At 42.3% G+C, this 20,411-nt stretch overlaps 1 protein-coding gene across 1 annotated transcript in view; it reads left to right on the top strand.

The window, feature by feature from the left end:
• NCKAP5 (NCK associated protein 5) overlaps positions 1-20,411 on the top strand; it is a 906,625-nt gene that overhangs the window by 578,830 nt on the left and 307,384 nt on the right. Inside the window, exon 5 of the mRNA XM_065880133.1 lies at positions 3,637-3,724. Within this exon, the coding sequence (XP_065736205.1) occupies positions 3,637-3,724 (88 nt within the window). The remainder of the gene's footprint in view (positions 1-3,636; positions 3,725-20,411) is intronic.

Below are 20,411 nucleotides of genomic sequence, written 5' to 3'. Positions count from 1 at the left end.
TGTAGGACTTAACTTTTTAAAAATAGTTCACTTAACGTACGTTAGAATTTATTGCATCTTGCTAAGTATAATTTCGGCCTAGACAGTTTTTAGTTATGATAGCTACTTGACTGGTATTTAGAGGAAGAAAGGATTTAATCTCAGGTCAGACAAAAGGAAAAAAACAAAAAAGAACTAGAAGACATTAATTAAGGTAAGTGTTTAACGATAGATTGAACCAATCGGCAATTTAAAAACAAAAACAAAAAACTCTACCCATGCCTGACCTGGGGAAAGGAATTGTGTTATTTTTAGTCACATCTGAGAAACAGATGACAGATTATTCTGTGTGCAGACTGGTGATGCAATCCCTCATACATCAGCTATCAAAATAATAAAACAAAGTAAAATGTCATTGGGCATTACACTACAATGGATGATGCTTCATAGTCTTTGATTTTCGGGAAAATAGAGAAGCTTGCTAAATGAGAATTTTTTTTAAAAGATATCATTAGGGAATAATGGTATATTCCTATCAGGTTCAAAATATTTCTCTGTTAGCAGATTCATAAAGGTTATGAAAGATGAGACAACTTAATTTTTTACCAAGGGTAGGGCTGGGTCCCTACAACTCTGTTCCAAGCTGTAGCTTGGAAATGAAATCGGTTTTAATTAATCATGAATTTGTGCCAGAAAAGTGTTCACCCTGTTACCGTGGGTCTAGGCTGTTTGAGATCCTGTTTTAACAACTTTCTTTCCACCCCCTCTTTTTTCTTTCTTTTTTTTTAAACTTGGAAGCCAAGAAGAATGGGTGGAAGGTGAATAAATGTTTTTCTTTTTGATCCAGCAGCTTGTGGGTAGAACTTTTAATTATGCAGAAGAGATAATTCAGCAAGATATGCACTGAGACAGAATTGTATTTTAATTTATTGATGACAAAGGCAAGATTTTATTTGAGTTTTAATTGTTGGCCGATAATTAAGCCAAATGTTTATAAACGAATAAAATAAGGATTGAAATAAGAACGACGTTCAATCTCTGTGCGAAGATAGGAAGAAAGTAGACTAATATTTAGGAAACAAGAGGCTAGTCCCTGCTGAGTGATGTTGAGCAAGTTATTACCATTATCGTTATTTTTCTTATTTATGGTAGATTTAGTAAATATCGTGGAAAATCTACTGTCATTCAAGAGGTTGTCTCTGTTTATATAAAATGAAATAAAGTATTAGAAATTGGCTTTCATCACTTATTATTTCAGAATTTGTGACTTCTTCACACCTAATTTTTTCACATAAAGTGTTCCCCAGGTCAGAAATAATATTGTTGCTTTCTTGGGTTCAGCATCCAATAGGTTTCCACAAAGACAACTCTTAATTAGGCGTTAAGACTCCTCTTCATTTCAGATCATTTCCCTGAATTGTAAATAAGTCCTAGTGGAAAAAGGATGCTGCTTTTACAGTCATGAAAATGGTTTAATCCTAATTCCCTGTCCAACTAACCGTGATCCCGTAAGTAAGCCATTCAACCTTTCTGGACCTTGGTTTTCTCCTCTACCACACAGAGATATAATGATACTTTAAAAGTGCATTATAGTGATTAATAGACGTGAGAGGTCTTTGACAAGTTAAAAGTACTATTTAATTTTATTATCATGAATAACATAAGATACGTGAAAATATAGGGAACAGACTTTGCTTTCTTGGCTGGATGCACGAAGGGATGGCTTGAGTAAATGTGTAGTCACAAATCATTCTCTGCGCACTCATAATCGGTGTCTACCATCTTCTCGAAATCCTGACTGGGTCCTGGTGCCATCCCCTGTGAAGGCAGAATTTCCCCAGTTATAATCCAGGTTTGGATTGGCCCAGTTCATCCACAGTGTCTTTACTCTTCTGCTAAGTAGCGATGCGCCATATGAGTAGTTGGCATTCTGAACCACGCTACACTGATTACTGTAAGGGTCTTGTCACTTCTGGGAATTCAGAGGCCTCCTAGAGCCCCTCATTTGTCTCGCTAGAAGCCCTAGTGAGAGAGAGATGCTGGGTCAGCCTGATTCCCCCGACAGATCTCCTAAACTAGGATTATACTGAGTCAGTAAAATACATGCTTCAGGATGGGACTTGAAAAGACAGCCGACTCAGGTTCTGGGCATGAGAACGCTGTGTTCACTGTGTTTAGTTCGGGCAGCCTGCTCTCAGAGTTCTGGTCCATGAATCCTCACGGATGAGTCCCAAGGATAAGGCCATTCGAACATAGTTTGAACAGACACAGTCAGTGCCTGTTACAGAGTAAGCACTTAATATTTTTTAAAATGAATTAACAAGGGATTCATATAATAATGTCTACTGAGTACCTATTTTATCTGTAACTGAGGGAAGTACATAAATATATGACATGATTCTATATCAGATATTGTAATTTACTTCAGAAGACAAAGCATGCATACATGAAATCTTTGAGTATTAAAGTGGAGAGTTTTTAAGTGATAGAATGAATGATTTAAAGTATAGGACTCAGGCTTCCCTGGTGGCGCAGTGGTTGAGAGCCCGCCTTCCGATACAGGGGACACGGGTTCGTGCCCCGGTCCGGGAAGATCCCACATGCCGCGGAGCAGCTGCGCCCATGAGCCATGGCCGCTGAGCCTGCGTGTCCGGAGCCTGTGCTCCGCAACAGGAGAGGCCACAACAGTGAGAGGCCCGCATACCGCAAAAAAAAAAAAAAGAAGTATAGGGTTGTAAGAATTCATAGAAGTAGGGGACTAATAAAGAAGTCTCTTAGGAAGTGAAACTTGAGGTGGATTTTGAAAGATGGATGGCCCATGAGAAGGTGAAAGGATGTTGGCATTCCAAGAAGTAGTAACAGCCTGGGACAATGTCTGGAAATGGAAATGGGTGTGTGTGTTTTACTCTTTACTTTTGGGTTTGGGGGAGGGGGTTGGGAAGGGGAAGGGTTTGAAGTGGGTATTTAAAATACGATTATAGCATACAATATATATTATAATATAACCTATAGAGTTACTCATAAATGTGCACTAAGATGTATTTGTAAAGATATTTCTTAATTCAAATAGCAAGCTTTTGTGAAGTAATTTAAATTCCATCAGCAAGGGAGTGGTTAAATAATTAATGGTGCCTTCACATCATGGAATGTTAGGAAGCAGTTGGAAAAAAGTAGATCTTTGTGTGCTGACATAGAAAGACCACCATGGAAAGACAGAACAGTGTATTAACGGTGAAAATGGATTCATGTAGGATTTGTCAACTTTGAAAACTGATTTTAAAAAGTCAAAGTGGTATTTCAGGAAACTTACTGGGGTGACACTGTGTCAAACTGAAAGTGAAGAGGGATGTTGGGAAATGTTTGCATGTGTACAGACATAGTAGGCCAAGGATAGAGACCTGAATGGTAAAGAGAGAGAGAAGCCAGAGCCATTCTGCAGAACGATCGCAAAGGACTTCATGACAGATTCTTAATATGGGGGATGAAGGAGAGAGAAGAGAAAAGAGATTTCCAGGTTTAAGTTTAGGGAATAATAGACTAAAGAATGATTTCTGCTAACTGGGACAGACCCATGTTAACAGGAAACATTTCTTAAATCATTTATTCATTTATCTATCTGCCTGTCTATTTACTTATTTATTTTTGCTTGTTTTTCAGGATGGAAGAAACAGTACGAAATCTACTGCAGAGTCAAGGACCTCCAGAACAGAAAAAAGAAGAAACTGTTAGTATCGTGGTCTATCAGGTACACCACGTGTCTTGCTCTTGGCTGGATACTGGTTGGCTTGTTTTGCTTGGATTTCTCTAGCTCTGTCTTCCCTAACCTGGAGATAAATAAAAAAGGATGATCCAGACCCCAGTGCTGGGAGCCACACCAGTCACCTCTGTTACCGGTCACCTCTGTTTGAGGAATACTGTACACATTCATTTAACTCATTCATTTCTTGTACTTTGTGAAAGGAATTGTAGGTGTGGTTGTAGGAAGGTGCAAAAAATACGTTTATAGAGATGCAGAGAGACCTATAGAAGTATCGCGGTACTCTGTGGTCAAGGCTGTAAGAGAGTCATCTACAGCATTCTCTGGAACACAGGAGAGGCGCTGACTCTTCCTGCCCAGGGAAGGTAACGAATACTTCCCAGAGATCTGACATTTAAGGTGGACCTGAGGGGTAGAGAACAAGAGAAAGAACGTTCCAGGCAGAGGGAAGCCTAGGTAAAGGGGCAGTGGTATGAACGTGCATGGCAGGCTCCTGGAGAGTAAGAAGCTCACAGACACTGCATCATGGCTGGTGAGATGACAAGTTTGCTGGTGAGACTGAGGGGACATGGAAGAGCTGGCCGAGGTTATGCCTGTCTTCTCAGCTCATGGGTGTGGTCTTGCTCCTCAGGCCATGTGGAGTCTACAGAGGTCCAGAGAGAGTCAGTGGTCAATGCACTACCAAGTTGTCTTTTTTTAATTAATTCACTTTTTTGGTTGCACCACATGGCACATGGGATCTTAGTTCCCCGACCAGGGATCGAACCTGCGCCCCCTGTATTGGAAGTGCGGAGTCTTAACCACTGGACTGCCAGGGAAGTCCCAACAAGTGATCTTCTGATAGCCCTTATCCCACGGTGTTTTAACATTAGTGAAATGACCAGGCTGGGAAGCAGGGCATCTAATCTGAGCATGACCCAAGTTGGCCATACAGATGAGAAGGCTCTGACAGCAGAAAGAGCCCAGGCACTCTATCTAGATCAATGTAGGACTTTCATCGAAGAGCACTGAAAGTCACAAATGGGCACCCAATGTCCACTGCACGACTATGCATAGGGGGCTTTCAAAACCTAAAGAAGGAAAGGAAGTGGGCCAAAGTTTAAGGTGATCACTGGGCAGCCCTAGGTTTTGGCTAGCTAAAGAGCATGTGGGTGTGGGGAGGCAATCCTAGGAATCCAGCTGGTAAAGATCATTTCACGCTAGCATCCCTGAATTCACGGGTTCTGGGCTCTGCAACCCCACTTGTGATGACAAAGATCGAGAGGAATCTGACAACAAAAGTCACAGTATCATATAAACTTAAGAAATCTAGATAGAATTAACCTTAAGAAGTCTGTGTCCTAAATCGTTGACTCTTGAGACATCTACAGAACTACAGTATGACAACGGGGACAACTGTTCTTTATCTCCAGTGAAAGCAGTATAACGAGTTGACTTAAACCTCCCTGGAGGAGATAAAAGTTAGCTCCATAGCGACTTCGCTGGCTGTCCAGTGGTTAAGACTTCACCTTCCAATGCAGGGGGTGTGGGTTCAATCCCTGGTCAGGGAGCTAAGATCCCACAGGCCTCGTGTCCAAAAAACCAAAACATAAAACAGAAGCAATATTGTAACAAATTCAATACTTTAAAAATGGTCCACCTCAAAAAAAATCTTGAAAACAAAGTTAGCTCCATAACAACAGTAGAAAAACTCTCAAATCCATTTCTCAGGAAAAGGTTTAGATTCTTCTTGAGGTGGCCTTCACATAGGAAAGGCATGCCCGGCTTTTCCTGATGTGTGGTCGCTTACTTACGGTAAGGATAAGTATTTAAGTCCTTCTAGCTCTGAATCTTTCCTAGGTATTACATTTGCTTTGGCAGAAAATTGATGTATAAGTAAAAACTCAGACTTGACTCTGCATTAAATGGTTCTGTTAGCCTTAAAGAGTCATATGAACCTGAAATGTCAGTCTTCTGTCCCCACTCACAGGTAACACCAGGCTTTAATTAGAACTAAGTAATTCAGCATCCCTCCTGTGCTTTTTCCAGTCTCCTCGTTGTGGCTCTGTTTCACCAAGTTCTTATTTTCTTTTCATCATTCTTTGCTAATCTCTTCACACATTTGTTAGCCAAAACCATGGTGTACACTCTTATCATCAGAATTCGTTTTGTGAAACCGGAAGCCTCTTAGAAAACCAGAGAGACTTCTAAAACTGTGTTTTCCAACTATTTCCTCTTAATCACCCAGTCTGTTAGATTTGGGGGATCAGCTCTTCTCTCTAGAGGGGAGACAGTTACTGATGTGAATTCATGCTACATGGAAGGGATTTTTCAGCCATTGCTCTCATTGGCCTCGGGCTCATCTGGAAAATTGGAGAGGGATTTGGGTTACATGAACCATAACGCGTCATTTGTACATTCAACAGCTATTTATTGAGTTTTTATTGTGGACTAGGCACAACTTAGTGCTCTGGGGATTCAAGACATGAGAACAGAGAGAAGGGTGGCACTGAGTCCCAGGGAGGTCCCTGTCACCTCAGTCATCCTAGTATTCTAAATACGGCGAATAGTAGGAAAATCGGTTCTGCAAGATGTATGTGGTGAAACCAGTGGAGTGCATAGTTAACACTCCCTGAAGCCGAATTCTTTGTTTTGGGTAAGAGCTGGGAAATTTATTGCTTCATAATATGGAGTGTTATTAGCACACCTGACTCGGATTTTCCAACTATAAGATTTCTCTGACAGGAACCAGAAGCCCATGCAAAGCTGAGACCCACAGGAAAGCCGGAGTGGGTTTTATTTTCCATCATGGAAGTGTTTGTTCTGAGGCTTTTATCATCGAGTTAATAACAGTAGAGTAACAGCTTTCTGAGTTCCAGGCCCGTGCTAATTGCCAAGCACGCATGTGAAGGGTGGTCGTAGTTTGTTCAAGGGGCGTGTTCCTGAAGACTTCTCAGAGTTGGTTACTTGTATCATGTAGAGCTTGTATAATTTCACCTGGACCAGCTCAAAGGTCAGTAGGTGTTTCTGTTCAGCCCTGAGACAGACCCGCCCTGCGGCTGTCAGTGGTTTCACGGGCTTTGTTACTGTACACGTCTTGACTCTTTTTGTAATTTGGAGAGTTTGCATCATTTCCAGGTTTGGGCATGAAGTGACATTAATGCCGTTTTTACGTGACTACAGTTTCCAATTTGTTTAGTTCAGAGTCCCATTGACTGTGACTAGACTGTAGCTCATTCGGTCCCCACAACTGTGCAGGAAGTACTGTCACTCTCCTCACGTTAGTGAGGACGGACGGGGACGTAGGCTCCCAGAGGTGACCTCTTGCCCAAAGGTGCAGCCTGGAAGTAGCTTAGAAGGGATTCGAACTGTAGTCAGTCTGACTCCGTGGCCTCGACTCTTTATGCGGAGAATTTCTGGAGAGATGAAATGATGGTGCCCAAGTTATGTAGCTGGATATCATCTAAGTTGGGATTTGAACCTAGGCCTTTCCACTGGCTATTTAGAGCTCTCTCCATTCACCCGTCCATTCATTTGCTCATTCATTCATTCAAATGACAGTCATTCATTTATTTTTGGACCTACGTATGTTAGATTCCTGTTGCTGCTGTAACAAACTTAATGGCTTGAAGCTACACAAATTTATTCTCTTATAATTGTGGAGGTCAGAAGTCTAAAATCACTGTACTGGCGGGGCTGCATTCTTCCCGGAGGCTTCAGGACAGAATTATTTCCTTGCCTTTTCTAGACCCTAGCATTCTTCGGCTTTTGGCCCTTTCCTCCATTCTCAAAATACATCACTTCAGACTCTGGTTCCATTGTCATTTCTCCTTTTTCGGAGTTTGACTCTCCTCCCTCCCTCTTATAAAGAGACTGTGATTACATTGGGCCCATCCCCGTGATCCAGGATAATCTCCCCATCTCGAGATATTTCATTTAATCACATCTGCAAAGTCTCTTTGGCCACAGAAGGTAAGGTAACATATTCACAGGTTTGGGGGATTAGGTAGGACGTGGACATCTAGGCGAGGAACATTGTTCTGTCTATCACACTAAGTAACGCGTGAACCCAGCAGGCTGGCAGTACCTAGCCGATGCCAAGCTAAGTGCTGGAGATACAAAGAGGCCTTTTCCTGGAAAGCTCAGTTTATAGGATGCTGGAAATTGGGGGGGGAAGGCAGATAATTAATTGAATATACGCAACAATGTGATAGGAGCCCACAAAGCAGCTTGCACAAGTTCTGGGAACAGAAAGGAAGGTGCCACTAAACCTACTGCACTGCTCTCTCCAGAGACTCTTCTCCTGCCTAGGACTTCCTTTCAACAGTCCTTTAACCTTTTCTTTTAGTCTCTGTTGTCGTGGACTCAAGAGTCAGGCACCCCACAGCCTGCCTTTCTCAGAACATCTTATATCCCTGGTATTTTAATATAACCATCATACTGTCACGACACATATGTTTGGTGCTTTACAGTTTTCAAAGTGCTTACACAAAATGGATCTCATTTGTTCATTTCAGCAGCCTCTAAATTAGATATTAACCTGCTCATTTTTAAGGATGAGTCTCAAAGAGGACTGTTTCAACTCTGGCAAATGCTAAGTGGTAGAACTAGAAATAAATCTCAGACTTCCCTAAGTGAGATACATGGAGTGAAACTGATCAGTTATCAGTGGGATAATGGGATGGTGGAGCCTAACTTCCCAGCTCACAAAATCCTTGTCTCAAAATACAAAAATAAGTGAAAGGAAACTGAAATCAATTAATAAGCCATATAATGTTTGTGCCTGACATTTCTTCTATGAGAGAGACAAGCCCATGAGTAAGAGAAATATTGCCAATATACGGAGGGAAAGTGATGTACGTAGCACCCAGGATAGATTCCCTTCATTATGGGAAAATAAAAGACCTCAAAGGATTGTCTGCAGAGGAGACTGAAAAAGGAGAACCATCTTCCATTTCCCTCTTGCTCTGTTTCTTTCTCTAGCTCATTCTTTCTAGGTATTTGGGAGGTTCTTCTGTATCATGTGATACGTTCTTGAAGCCCAGGTTACCGTTTCATTTAGTTGAGTAGTTAGAAAACATGTTAGAAAAAACATTCATGATTCGATATGAACGGGGGCAGTTCAGCGTAAATGAAATGGAGCAGCTAGTTGAGAGGACGATACGCCTTCAGCTTCATCTGTCAAAATATTTCAACACAGGCAACCAAAGATACAGAGAATCGTAACGCTAATGATAGATTACCCATTAAAGTCCTCGTGTCTGTAGCTACCTTTTGTGCTGCTTTGCTGTAGCTGATAGATTTCCTCTTGTCTCTGCTTTTCTCTGTGGAGCATGAATTGAACCCATTAGCTTTATTTATTTAGAAAGAAAAAAGTGGACAGATAAATGGAAGCACTCATGAGGGGGAAAAAAACCTGCATGTCGTACAGCTTCTGCCACTAACGAGACTTTTGGCCTCAGACTGTCACTTAAACTCTCTGGGTTCCTCCTTTCTTTTGTATTTGTGATTGAAGAGGTTTTGGATTACTTTAGGGACCACAAACACAAAAAACCTACAATTGCCAAATAATGTAAATGGTTAAAGTAGGCCAGGTATGAGAACAATTGTGTGTCCTCTGGAGGGTTACATTCTATTTTTCCACTTTTGATAAGGAAATAGGTACAGAGAGATGTGGTGTTTGCTTGTTGTTTGTTTGTTATTCAAAGGCAAAAGTCTTGCTTTTTAAAACCATGCAGTCGCGACCTACACTTGGTTTAATTCCAAAGGGCAGTAGGGAGTGGTGGAGACTATGGCAGACTGACCAAAGAGCCTCTGTCCGGTCTGAAGGCAGCAGTCACAGCCCCACTGCAGCAGATCCAGATGACTCAGAATGCACACCGGTGTGGACAGACGGCCATACATTTCAAAAGAAGATGAAAGTTCAAGTTTTTATGAGCAGTTTCTTAGTCTGTAAATACTGGCGTATTTTTTTTTATACATGGATTAAATAAAACACGTGCTAGACTCAGGGCAACAACCGTCCGCACAGAAAGATGATTTCGAGTGGTTTTTTCTCGCTCTTAGAACTCTGGGATTTTGATGCTTCCTTGCAATCCCGTGAGGCCTGGTCTACACAAAATGCAGCATGGAGCACATCACCCTACCGCGCTGTGCCCCCCGTACCACCCCAGGCCCCGCTTCTGACGCGCACTGAACAGCTGCTATGTACCGGCCAGAGTCCAGTCATTTCACAAGTGTGAGCTCACTGAATTTTCACAAGAACCATTTGAAATGTCTCCATTTTACAAAAGAGGAAACTGAGGTACAGAGCTGTTAGATTGCCTGCCCAGAGTCACACGTCACCAGTGTTGGGTCCCTCAAGTGACTTGGCACCCTTTAGGCAGGCAGAGTAGGTCTCCACAAAGATGGAGTGCAGGAACTTTGTCAGGAGGTGCAGTGTGTCATTGTCCCAGGAGAGGCACAGAGAGGTTGACATAGTACACAGCCCTGTTGTAACGGTGTCCACAATCAGCTCTCTTCACCCCTTTACTCTTCCCATCTTCGTGGAGAGCCCTGCCTGAGCTGTGTAGCTTCCGAACCCAGCTCCATCTCTTCTAATGATGCCCTAAGCTCAGTTATTGATCTCTTAGCCTATGTTTAAAGCAGTACGGTCTGATACCCAAGTAATTTCCATTCCAAGTGATCTAATTGAAAATCAAAATGACTTTTTCCTTAAATAGTTCCTTAAAAGTAGTCTCAGATGTGATTAAGCAGGTGATGCTTGGGGAAAGGGCACCTTTCTAGTCATCCTAAAATCTGTCAATCATCAAATATATATCCAGATTCTTTTATGTGCACAGAAAACATGTGACGTGGGCTGGGGCCTTCCTCATTGAAGCCCAAGTCATGCCTAGCAGAGATATTACTTTATTTCATAAATTAGAATTTTTTTAATTGAAGTATAGTTGATTTACAATGTTGCGTTAGTTTCACGTGTACAGCAAAGTGAGTATATATATGTATATACGTGTATATATATACATATATATATATACATGTACATATAACTTCTTTTTCAGATTCCTTCTCCTTATAGGTTATTACAAAATATTGAGTATAGTTCCGTGTGCTATACAGTAGCTCCTTGTTGGTTATCTGTTTTTTATATAGTAGTGTGTATATGTTAATCCTAAACTCCTAATTTACCCCTCTCCTCCCCTTCCCTCTTTGGTAACCATAAGTTTTTTTTCTATGTCTATGGGTCTTTTTCTGTTTTGTATGTAAGTTCATTTGTATCATTTGTTTTTAGATTCCACATATAAGTAATTTTATATGGTATTTGTCTTTCTCTGTCTGACATACTTCACATAATCTCTAGATCCATCCATGTTGCTGCAAATGGCATTATTTCATTCTTTTTTATGACTGTGTAGTATTCCATTGTATACATGTACCACATCTTCTTTAACCTTTATCCATTTATCTGTTGCTGGACATCTAGGTTGCTTCCATGTCTTGGCTATTGTAAATAGTGCTGCTGTGGACATTGGGGTGCATGTATCTTTTCAAATTATGGTTTTCAAATTATATACCCAGGAGTGGAATTAATGGATCATATTGGTAGTTCTGTTTTTAGTTTAAGGAACCTCCATACTGTTCTCCATAGTGGCTGCACCAATTTACATTCCCACCAGCAGTGTAGGAGGGTTCCTTTTCCTCCACACCCTCTCCAGCGTTTATTGTTTGTAGATTTTTTGATGATGGCTGTTCTGACCGGTGTGAGGTGATACCTCACTGTAGTTTTGATTTGCATTTCTCTAATAATTAGTGATGTTGAGCATCTTTTCACGTGGCTTTTGGCCATCTGGATGTCTTCTCTGGAGAGATGTCTATAAATGATCATTCTTATCAGGCATAGGATTTTTTTTCTACTTTTAACTTCAACCTTCTTTCCCTGTAATGACTTAAGTGTACCTTAGGCAAATTCAAAAATGTAAGTGCACTCGAAAGAAAAGTTAGGGTTGAAAAATTAAATAATCACAAAAGATACCTCTCTAAGAAAGCTTTTTAAAATAACAATATTCCTACTATATTTAAAGTGTGAGTTTCCAAGCTTCTAATATAATAGCATTTTTTTTTTCTTGAGCATATGTAAATGCAAGACAAAACTACCATCTGTGGCTCTCAGGAGCTCCAAAGTTCCTGACTCTGTTTCCTGGCTGAGTATCAGAGTCACCTTAGGAAACCTTAATAGATTCAGCTCTCCAGGCACCTTCTTTTATCTTCAGACTTAAAATGACCTGTCTTGTTTGGCTGTTTCTGAGTTTGATGGGTCATTTTGATTCCTCTGGTCCACAGATGTGTTGGAGACTAGTGAGGTACTTCAAAACCTATCCAGTCCACCACCCCTGTTTCCTCGTTTTGCGAAGGAGAAAACGGAGCTGAAGTTCAGCACGTGCTATATGCATTTCTACTGCATCCGTATCTGTACTGATTCTTTCATTCACAATACTTATTTCAGCAAGTGCCTTGGCAGTTAATTAGCCGAGAGATCTGAACTCTTGAGAACTCTACAGAGAGCTTGACTGTAATCCATACAGATTATTCCGAAAAGCGTTTGTTTCTCTTTTTTTACCTAAACAAAATGTGGTGAACAAATGCGAATCAATAGGTCAGCAGTGAGTACATTCCCTGAGTGCACACCAGTTGGGAAAAATGATCTAAAATTCTGAGTGTTGAGAGAGTGGCTAAGTCTTTACACAGGTATTTATAAAGTTCTGATACACGATGGGATGGGAAATACTGTTATTGAGTGCTTTTATTTACGTGGCCTGTAATCTGAGGAAGTCTCAAGTGCCTTTGATTCTGCTTGAAGAAATTTGGCCTTCTCTCTGAATTGCTGTGAACTTTGAATTGCTGCTGAAGTGGGTAATGGTAATAAAGGGAGTATTTTTATTGTGTGTTAAGTTTTAAAGGACTGAAACTGTTCCTCAAGGAAGCGGTTTTCTTCCTTCCTCCTTCTGTTTAGTTTTAGGCAACATCCTGTCTTCATATAATAAGTTTAGATAAAGGAGGCAGGATTTCTTAAAGCCAAAGTGATGAGATTCAGTGCAGCCAAAATCATTATCCTTCATAAAATATTCCTTTTCTCTTTGAAAGTATTCTATAAGATGAATGTGTGATTTTACACCCTACAGAAATACTTCCCAGAAGTTTTCAAAACAGTCTCTGTTAGCACGCTGACCGAGGACAGGGTTCACCTCTGTAATTCCAAAGTCATACAAAATACTTTGAAAGGAATAGAGGAGTTTCAAATATCACTCAGAGTTTAAATAGTTACCTACCTTCTTCTTGGAAATTTTAAATTCCTGGCTTAATAGGTTCTGACCCTTCTTTCTCCTTCTCAATTTCTGCCTACATTCTGTGTGCAGACACGAATACGTTTCCTGTTAGATATTTTGACCCAGAGATGAACTCTTATCAAATAAAAGCAGAATGTGGTCTCTCTGTTAAAGCGTATGTAACCTATGAATAACATGGTGCCCCGAAAACTCACCTTCTCTTCATACAGGTGAGCTGCTTATTGTCAATGAACATGAGCTGCTTCCTTCAGCTCATCTCAGCAGAGGGCCCGGCTTTGTTTTGGAAACCCCAGACGGTGTCTCAGGTCAGGAGGTTGTATGGGTAGAAATCAAAGAACGTTGCCCTTTCGTAATTGTGTCGCTTGGGCAAATAGTTTGGGCACGTCAGATCTTTAACCAGGCATATCAGTTATTTCTTCCTCTTAGGAAACAAATGAATTTCAACAGGGCAAGATCACGATGATATGAATCCTTGAACTTTGATCCTATTTTCTTAACTCACATGAGGCTACAAAACTAAATTTTATTTTTTTTAGGGCTTAGCTTATCAGTGCTTTATGAGATGGAGATAAAATTGTGTGTGTGGGGAAAATGGACAGTGTTGGAATTAGGAAATAATTAAGAAAGAAGTTGAAAGTGCCTGCTAGGAAAAAAAAAATCTTTTATTGCTGAGATCTCTCTTATACTGTAACCTTTCAGCTGTGTTGTCCTTACTGATTTTGCACGCACAAGCTAACACAGCATGGCAAGAAGAATCACCAGGTGTGGGGTGAGAGGAAAATGGTCTGGGTAGGGGTCTGCTGTCTGGGTTGAAGCCAATGCAGGGTTCAGGTGTTCACTGGCCTGATAGGCACATCTGAAGAGGCAGGACCACAGCCCTTGCAGGCTTAGAATCTTGTACTTGAGCCTGACAACAGCTTCCAGGCTTGGGAAAAGTAGCCACCTGCCAAGAAAGGACCTTCCTTAGAACTCAACTATAAGACGAGGGTTAGACGACGATCAGGTTCTCAACCCACCTGTGCCCCAGCCCAGACCAATTCCACAGAGTCTCCAGCAACTGAGCCTGGGCCCTGGTGAGTTTCAACATTTCCCCAGGTGATTCTAATATGTCACTAGGCTTGTGAATCCGTCAACACCTTGATCGGGAAGCTCTTTTCTAGCCAGCTCAACTCTGTGAGGAGTGCAGGGAAAAGATTCATAAGGAAGTGTGACTTACAGGGTGAAGGGGAGCTGGAAGGTCAGTGGAGATTCAAGATTTGTTTTTCTTCCCGCTAAGACTTCTGCTGTTGTCTGGAAGGAGAGGTTATCTAATCTGGTTTGCATAAGGTTTATGCCAGCTGTGCCAGGGTCCAAAGATGGAGGATTTGCACTCCCCCATGCACTGGGCTGTGTAAACACCTCAGGCTCGGGAAGGATGGAGACAGTGACTGAATACACGTTGTCCCATGCCTGTCCCCCATGTCCGTCTGTTGGCCACTTTCAAATATAGATGCCAGCAGTGCTCGGTTTTTCTTCTTGGACCTGTGGAAAAGCTAATTCAGATTAATAAAGGGAAGAAGCAGTCTGAGAAAAGGAAAGTCGTAGACCATTAAAAAGAACGCCGTGAGCTCTTGGTGGCCCCTCTCCTTCCAGACACCCCACATATAAGGGATTGTGGCTGGAGAATGCATGAAGGCGAATTTAAGTAAGAAAACGGTTCAGAGTCAGACCTGGACGCGGGTCGCATGTTTCTCACTCAATTAGCTTTTGTCATCTCGGGTAACTTAATCGACTTGAGTCTCGCTTTTCTCTTCTCTGTAATGGGTAGCATAAGGCTAAACGGAAAGGTTGCTGTTTTCAAAGTGCGTCACTAGACATGATTTCATCCAACAGTTGGAGATAGTGTATGATAACGTGGATAACACATGTTAAGTATTCAACAAACAGTAGCTATTATTGTTAAACATCTAGCCTTATCTATCTACTCATCTATTCTTCTCTTCATATACCCAGATGCTTCCTCTTACCCCACCTCACTCTAGCCTACCCTATCGGCTAGCACCACAGAAGGTGTGAAAAACCTAGAGGTTCAAAATTGCAGAAAATGATGAAGCTATGAGAACTGTGGGCATTTCAGGGGGGCTAAACCCAGGATCAGGTCCCCTGACAGGACTGGCCTTTTTGGTGGTATCTTCTCCCATTGTGCAATCTTGTCATCCCCATACCCTATCTACCAATATTTTCTCATTTAGATATGTTTCCCTGAAATTCCATCCTTTAAAGCATCATTCTATGTAAGAAATAAAGAATTAAGAAGATACATACTTAAGGGGAGTCCTTCACACGTTAGTGTGACCCAGTTAAATCTGCAGGCTTTGCTCTATCAACCCATCTCAGAAAACTGAAATTTAGAATTTGAGGCTTGGAAGGAAAGGAGACAGGAAAATAATTTTCCTGAAGTAATTTAGGAGCTTATAATCCCCTGTGTTTATTAAGTCTGGGTGAGACTCCACCTTGGAGAGGGGTACCAAGGGAGAAAGGTTTTAGGAAGCAGCATAGGGATACGGAAGGGAAGAGAAAGCCAGCAAAAGCAACGTACAAATTGCAACCATCATTTCTATGGTTTGCTCAGTGCCATATGCATACAGAAGAGCGAGAAACTTCTTCGTCCTCTCGCCTTCATATGCTCAGGACCCAGACCTCAGGCTGGGACTACCATAAGAAACCGTTGAGGGCCTGGTATGATCCTAGTGCCATTTACTTTATGCCTTCTGTGGGATGCACCAGGGGTCAAACTGACAAGTTTAAAGGAACTTTTGGAGCAAGCCCATTGAATTTGGGGTCTTAAAATGACTTAGATTCTTCCCCTGTTTAAATAAACAGCCAAATATCTGTAGCAATTCATGATGGTTCCATTGTTTTGTAAACTGATCAAAATAGATGTTTTTCCAAGTGTGTTCTGTTGGGTTTGCCACCACACCCTAATAAATTTTGTATCTACGCTAAATTAATAAAGTAGCGCAGGAAATTCATTTCTCCCCATTAAAGTCAAGTCTATACCTTAGTCTGAATTAGTAAGCTTCTACTTTAAGTGATGATCTGAAAACAATGCCATTGCAAGTGTTCTCCGACAGCCTTTTTTATTTCATTTACAAAATAACTTGTACATATATCCTTAAGATACTAACTAGGCTGTATTCTCTTGAGTCATTATGTCTAATTTTTCTAATCCAGCTATTACTGGATTTTTTTCTTCTCTGTGCGTTTTTATTACCTCTTCTTTCCTGAGCATTTGAACATCACCTTTGGAGGATCAGTAGTGAAAATTGCCACAATAATAATATGTACAGCTCATACTTGCATGGCATCATCTCATTTGAACCTCATACACTAACCTTTCAAAATAGGATGGGCAAAAAGTTCAAGTTCACTTTACAGATAGCTGAAGAAACTGAGTTCCACACAGGCAGTTGACTTTATAAGTGTCATACAGTGTCAGGTCACAGTGGACGTGGTCCCTTGATTCTGAGTCCTATAGTCTTGTAGGGGTCGCATTAATTACATTCTCTACTAGTGGTTCTCATATTTGGCTGTGCCTTGGGAATCATCTGGAGAGTTTAAAAAATTTATGATGTCCTGGTTCCATCCCAGGGATTCTGATTTCATTGATCTGGGGTGTGGCTTGGGCATGAGGGTTTTTAAATCTCCACAGATCAATTCTAATGTGCAGCTTGGGCTGAGAACCACTGTGCTACAAGGCATTGGATTGAGCTGTATATTTTTCCTTTCTTGCTCATCATGGTGACGGTTCTTCCAACCAGGGTCTTCTTTTCATTAACCTACCGCCAGCATTTCCCTCAAAGTAGCCAACCTGCTGCCTCATGTTTAGGAAGCATACTGAGCTTCTGGGGAAGGTAGGAGTTGAGTGGGCCCTTGAAAGACATTAAAGCTCAGATAAATGGAAAGGTCCTTTTGTTCTGTGGGTACTCTGATGAGAGACCGCAGAGGATGATGGGTGTTCTGGTGAGGTACAGCAGAGGATGATGGGTATTCTGGTGAGGTACAGCAGAGGATGATGGGTATTCCAGTGAAGTACAGCAGAGGATTGTGGGTATTCCCATGAGGTAGAGCAGAGGATTGTGGGTACTATGGTGAGAGAAATCAGAGAATTATGGGTAAGCGGAAAGCCTTTAGAGGCCAACAGTATGGGTTCAGATCCTGACTGAGCCACTCACAAGCTATGTAATATTTGAGGATTTACTTAAGCAAGCTCTCAGGGCCCTGGAGACCTTCCTCCCAGCCACATTCAGCCCATGGGTTGGTAATGACCTCACTGCTGAGGGGGGCAGTGAGGGATCAGAAGGCTGGCTGAGACTTTGGGAGACCATGAGGACGTGCAGCAGGTAGGTGGGTCAGTGAGTTGCTCAGGAAAATGATTGGAGGATAGGGTGGGCCCAGTTCAGAGGCCCGCACCGATGGAGTGAGAGCTAGTGGACATGTCTGGGGAAACAGAAACCCTGCTGGTAGGAAGGCCTTGCTGGAGGTGGAAAATTGTTTCACTTGCATAAATAGGAGGGACCCGTGGACACAAAGAAAGAAAGACAAGATTCTAAATTCACCCTAATTAGTGTTGTCTGTTAACTGAGCTTGAGGCCTATTTTCCTTTTTAAAAATGCTAACGAGGGGGCTTCCCTGGTGGCGCAGTGGTTGGGAGTCCGCCTGCCGATGCAGGGGACGCGGGTTCACGCCCCGGTCTGGGAGGATCCCACATGCCGCGGAGCGGCTGGGCCCGTGAGCCATGGCCGCCGAGCCTGTGCGTCCGGAGCCTGTGCCCCGCAGCGGGAGAGGCCACAACAGTGAGAGGCCCGCGTACCACAAAAAAAAAAAAAAAAAAAAAATGCTAACGAGGACTTCCCTGGTGGCGCAGTGGTTGAGAATCTGCCTGCCAATGTGGGGGACACGGGTTCGAGCCCTGGTCTGGGAGGATCCCACATGCCGCGGAGCAACTAGGCCCGTGAGCCACAGCTACTGAGCCTGCGCGTCTGGGGCCTGTGCTCTGCGGCAAGAGGCCGCGACAGTGAGAGGCCCGCGCACCGCGATGAAGAGTGGCCCCCCCTTGCCACAACTAGGGAGAGCCCTCGCACAGAAACGAAGACCCAACACAGCAAAAATAAATAAATAAAATAATAATTACATCTGCAAACATCCTTTAAAAAAAAAAATGCTAACGATTAGCCAGTTTCAGAGAGTTACCGAACTAAGACTTTGTCCTTGACATAATGCAAGGCAGAGCCGGGAAGGACAGTGTAAACTTGTCAGAGAGGATGTGGGCAGTCAGGCCCCAGGGCTGCTCCTCGCAATGAGTTCCTCAAACCCCTCTCAGCCCAACAAGTTCAAAACCTTCCACTTGGAGCTGAGTTTCCAGCGTGGCCTGAACCATAATTGCTTCTGACTCTCTCATCGGTGTCTGGGGTCATTCTGGACACGCAAAGCCAGCTGAGTTTGATGGGCTGAGAGACTGAGAAAACTGGGCAGCATCCTTACTGCGTAGCAAGAGCTACAGCCAGAGGGCTTCAGAGCTGGTGTCTTTAGTGATAGGAAAAGTCAATAAAGGGATGATCTGGTATCTTGGAGACCAGGGCTGCTTGGAAGGGGTTGGGTCATTTCATATTGTATTAGGGTAGCCAAGAGCTTAGGGCATTTTTACCAACTGTTTATTGTGATGTTGCTGTGTACCTGGTAGCCAGCCTCTGTCCTCCGTGATTTTCTAAGGAAGCAGTTGTAGTGTGACACGTGAAGGTCAATCACTGTACAGAGATGAACAGGATAGTTAGCAAGTCTCAGGTGCTCAGAAGGAGGAAAGTTACCTCCAGTATCCAGCTACATCATTTTGCACGTGAGGAAACAATGTCACAGATACCCAAGGGGCTTGATCAAGGCAGCCCTGCCCATGAGTGGCACACCTGGGATGAGAAATCTGCTCAGTAGCTAGTTTTATGCTTCCTCCCTCCCTGCGGCAACAGAAAGTTGCCTGGCACTGAGATGACGGTCGCTGGGATCTAGAAGACTCTTTGTAGGAATAAGTTGGGAGACCTCTGGGAGAGCCTTTTGTTTCAGGAACCCAAACTTGGCTGGTTCATTATTCTTTAAACGCACAGAGATTTTGCATGAAGAAAATGCTTGCTCAAGTTTTTTATGCACATTTATATTACTTTTCATATGTATGTGTGTGTGTATATGTATATGTGTGTATATATATATATAATATTCTGACTTTCCTAATTGTCTATTAGGATCATGCTTATTTCTTGCTAATTTATCTGAATCTCCTTCTCTCTCTCACCAAGATGAATCATCTGGCAGGGTTACAGGTTGTCTTCACCAAGTAGCTCTGTCTGTCTACACCCACTGTGGCTGTAGGCAGCTTGTCAGGATGTACGTCCCACTCGATGCCAAAGAAACACCTCAAGTGATAGCTTTCTGCCACTTTCAGGGGTTAGGGATAAAAATAAGAGTTTTAATGTCAAAATGCACACCAGGACAACATTGCTGGCAAGATTTCTTCCATAAAATGCTCAAACAGTTGGGCCCTATGCTGTGCATTGGGTTTTGCCTGACTAGAGAGAGCAGGTATTGTGTAAATTATACTAGAAAAAAAAAAGTTATATTCTTGCTTTATCCTTAAGTTCCATTTAGGTGCAAATAAGTGAAGCTGTTCTCTGTCGTGACATGAGCCCCCAAGAGAATTAACTAGATAATCCATCTCTGACTTTCAAAAGTACAACTAATGCACCACATTAGAGCTTTTCTTTTAGGTAATTCCAGGAAGGAGAAAGCAGAGAGGAACTGAGATCTTGATCAGGAGTATGCCTGCGAGTCTCCAGAAATTCCCAGGGCATTTTAGGGTAGACAACTATACGGCTTAAAAGGGCCTCTTCGTGAGATGTGTGTGCTGGGGCTATCCCTTAAAGCATAAACATGCAAAATCTCATTTTCTAGGAGTGGAAATCAATGTAGTGGTGCTTTCACCGTTTATGCAAATGGTTTACCAGTCCATTGCTTTATCTCTCTGGTAGCAAAATTCTGGCTTAAAATATTGATAGTTTGCTGTTGCAAGTACTTAAGAATATTTAAGTAGTTCAGCTTAAGTATTTAAGCTTGCACACAGCGTCATCAGAGGTAAATCGGGGCGATGCCATCCCTCCTTCAGCGTGATCCCATTCAACAACACTGGACATTCATTAAATGTTTTGTGTGCTGTGCAAGGTGTGGTGATGGGGGTGTGATATTTAAAACATTCCAACCCCTGAGAGTCTTACATTATAACTGGGACCTACTAAACTACATATAACATCTGTTTACTGAATTTGGAA

Source organism: Phocoena phocoena, chromosome 7, assembly GCF_963924675.1.
Source record: "Phocoena phocoena chromosome 7, mPhoPho1.1, whole genome shotgun sequence".
Lineage (NCBI taxonomy): Eukaryota > Metazoa > Chordata > Mammalia > Artiodactyla > Phocoenidae > Phocoena > Phocoena phocoena.
Note: the sequence above shows the minus strand (reverse complement) of the source record. Positions and strands in the feature narration are given on the sequence as shown.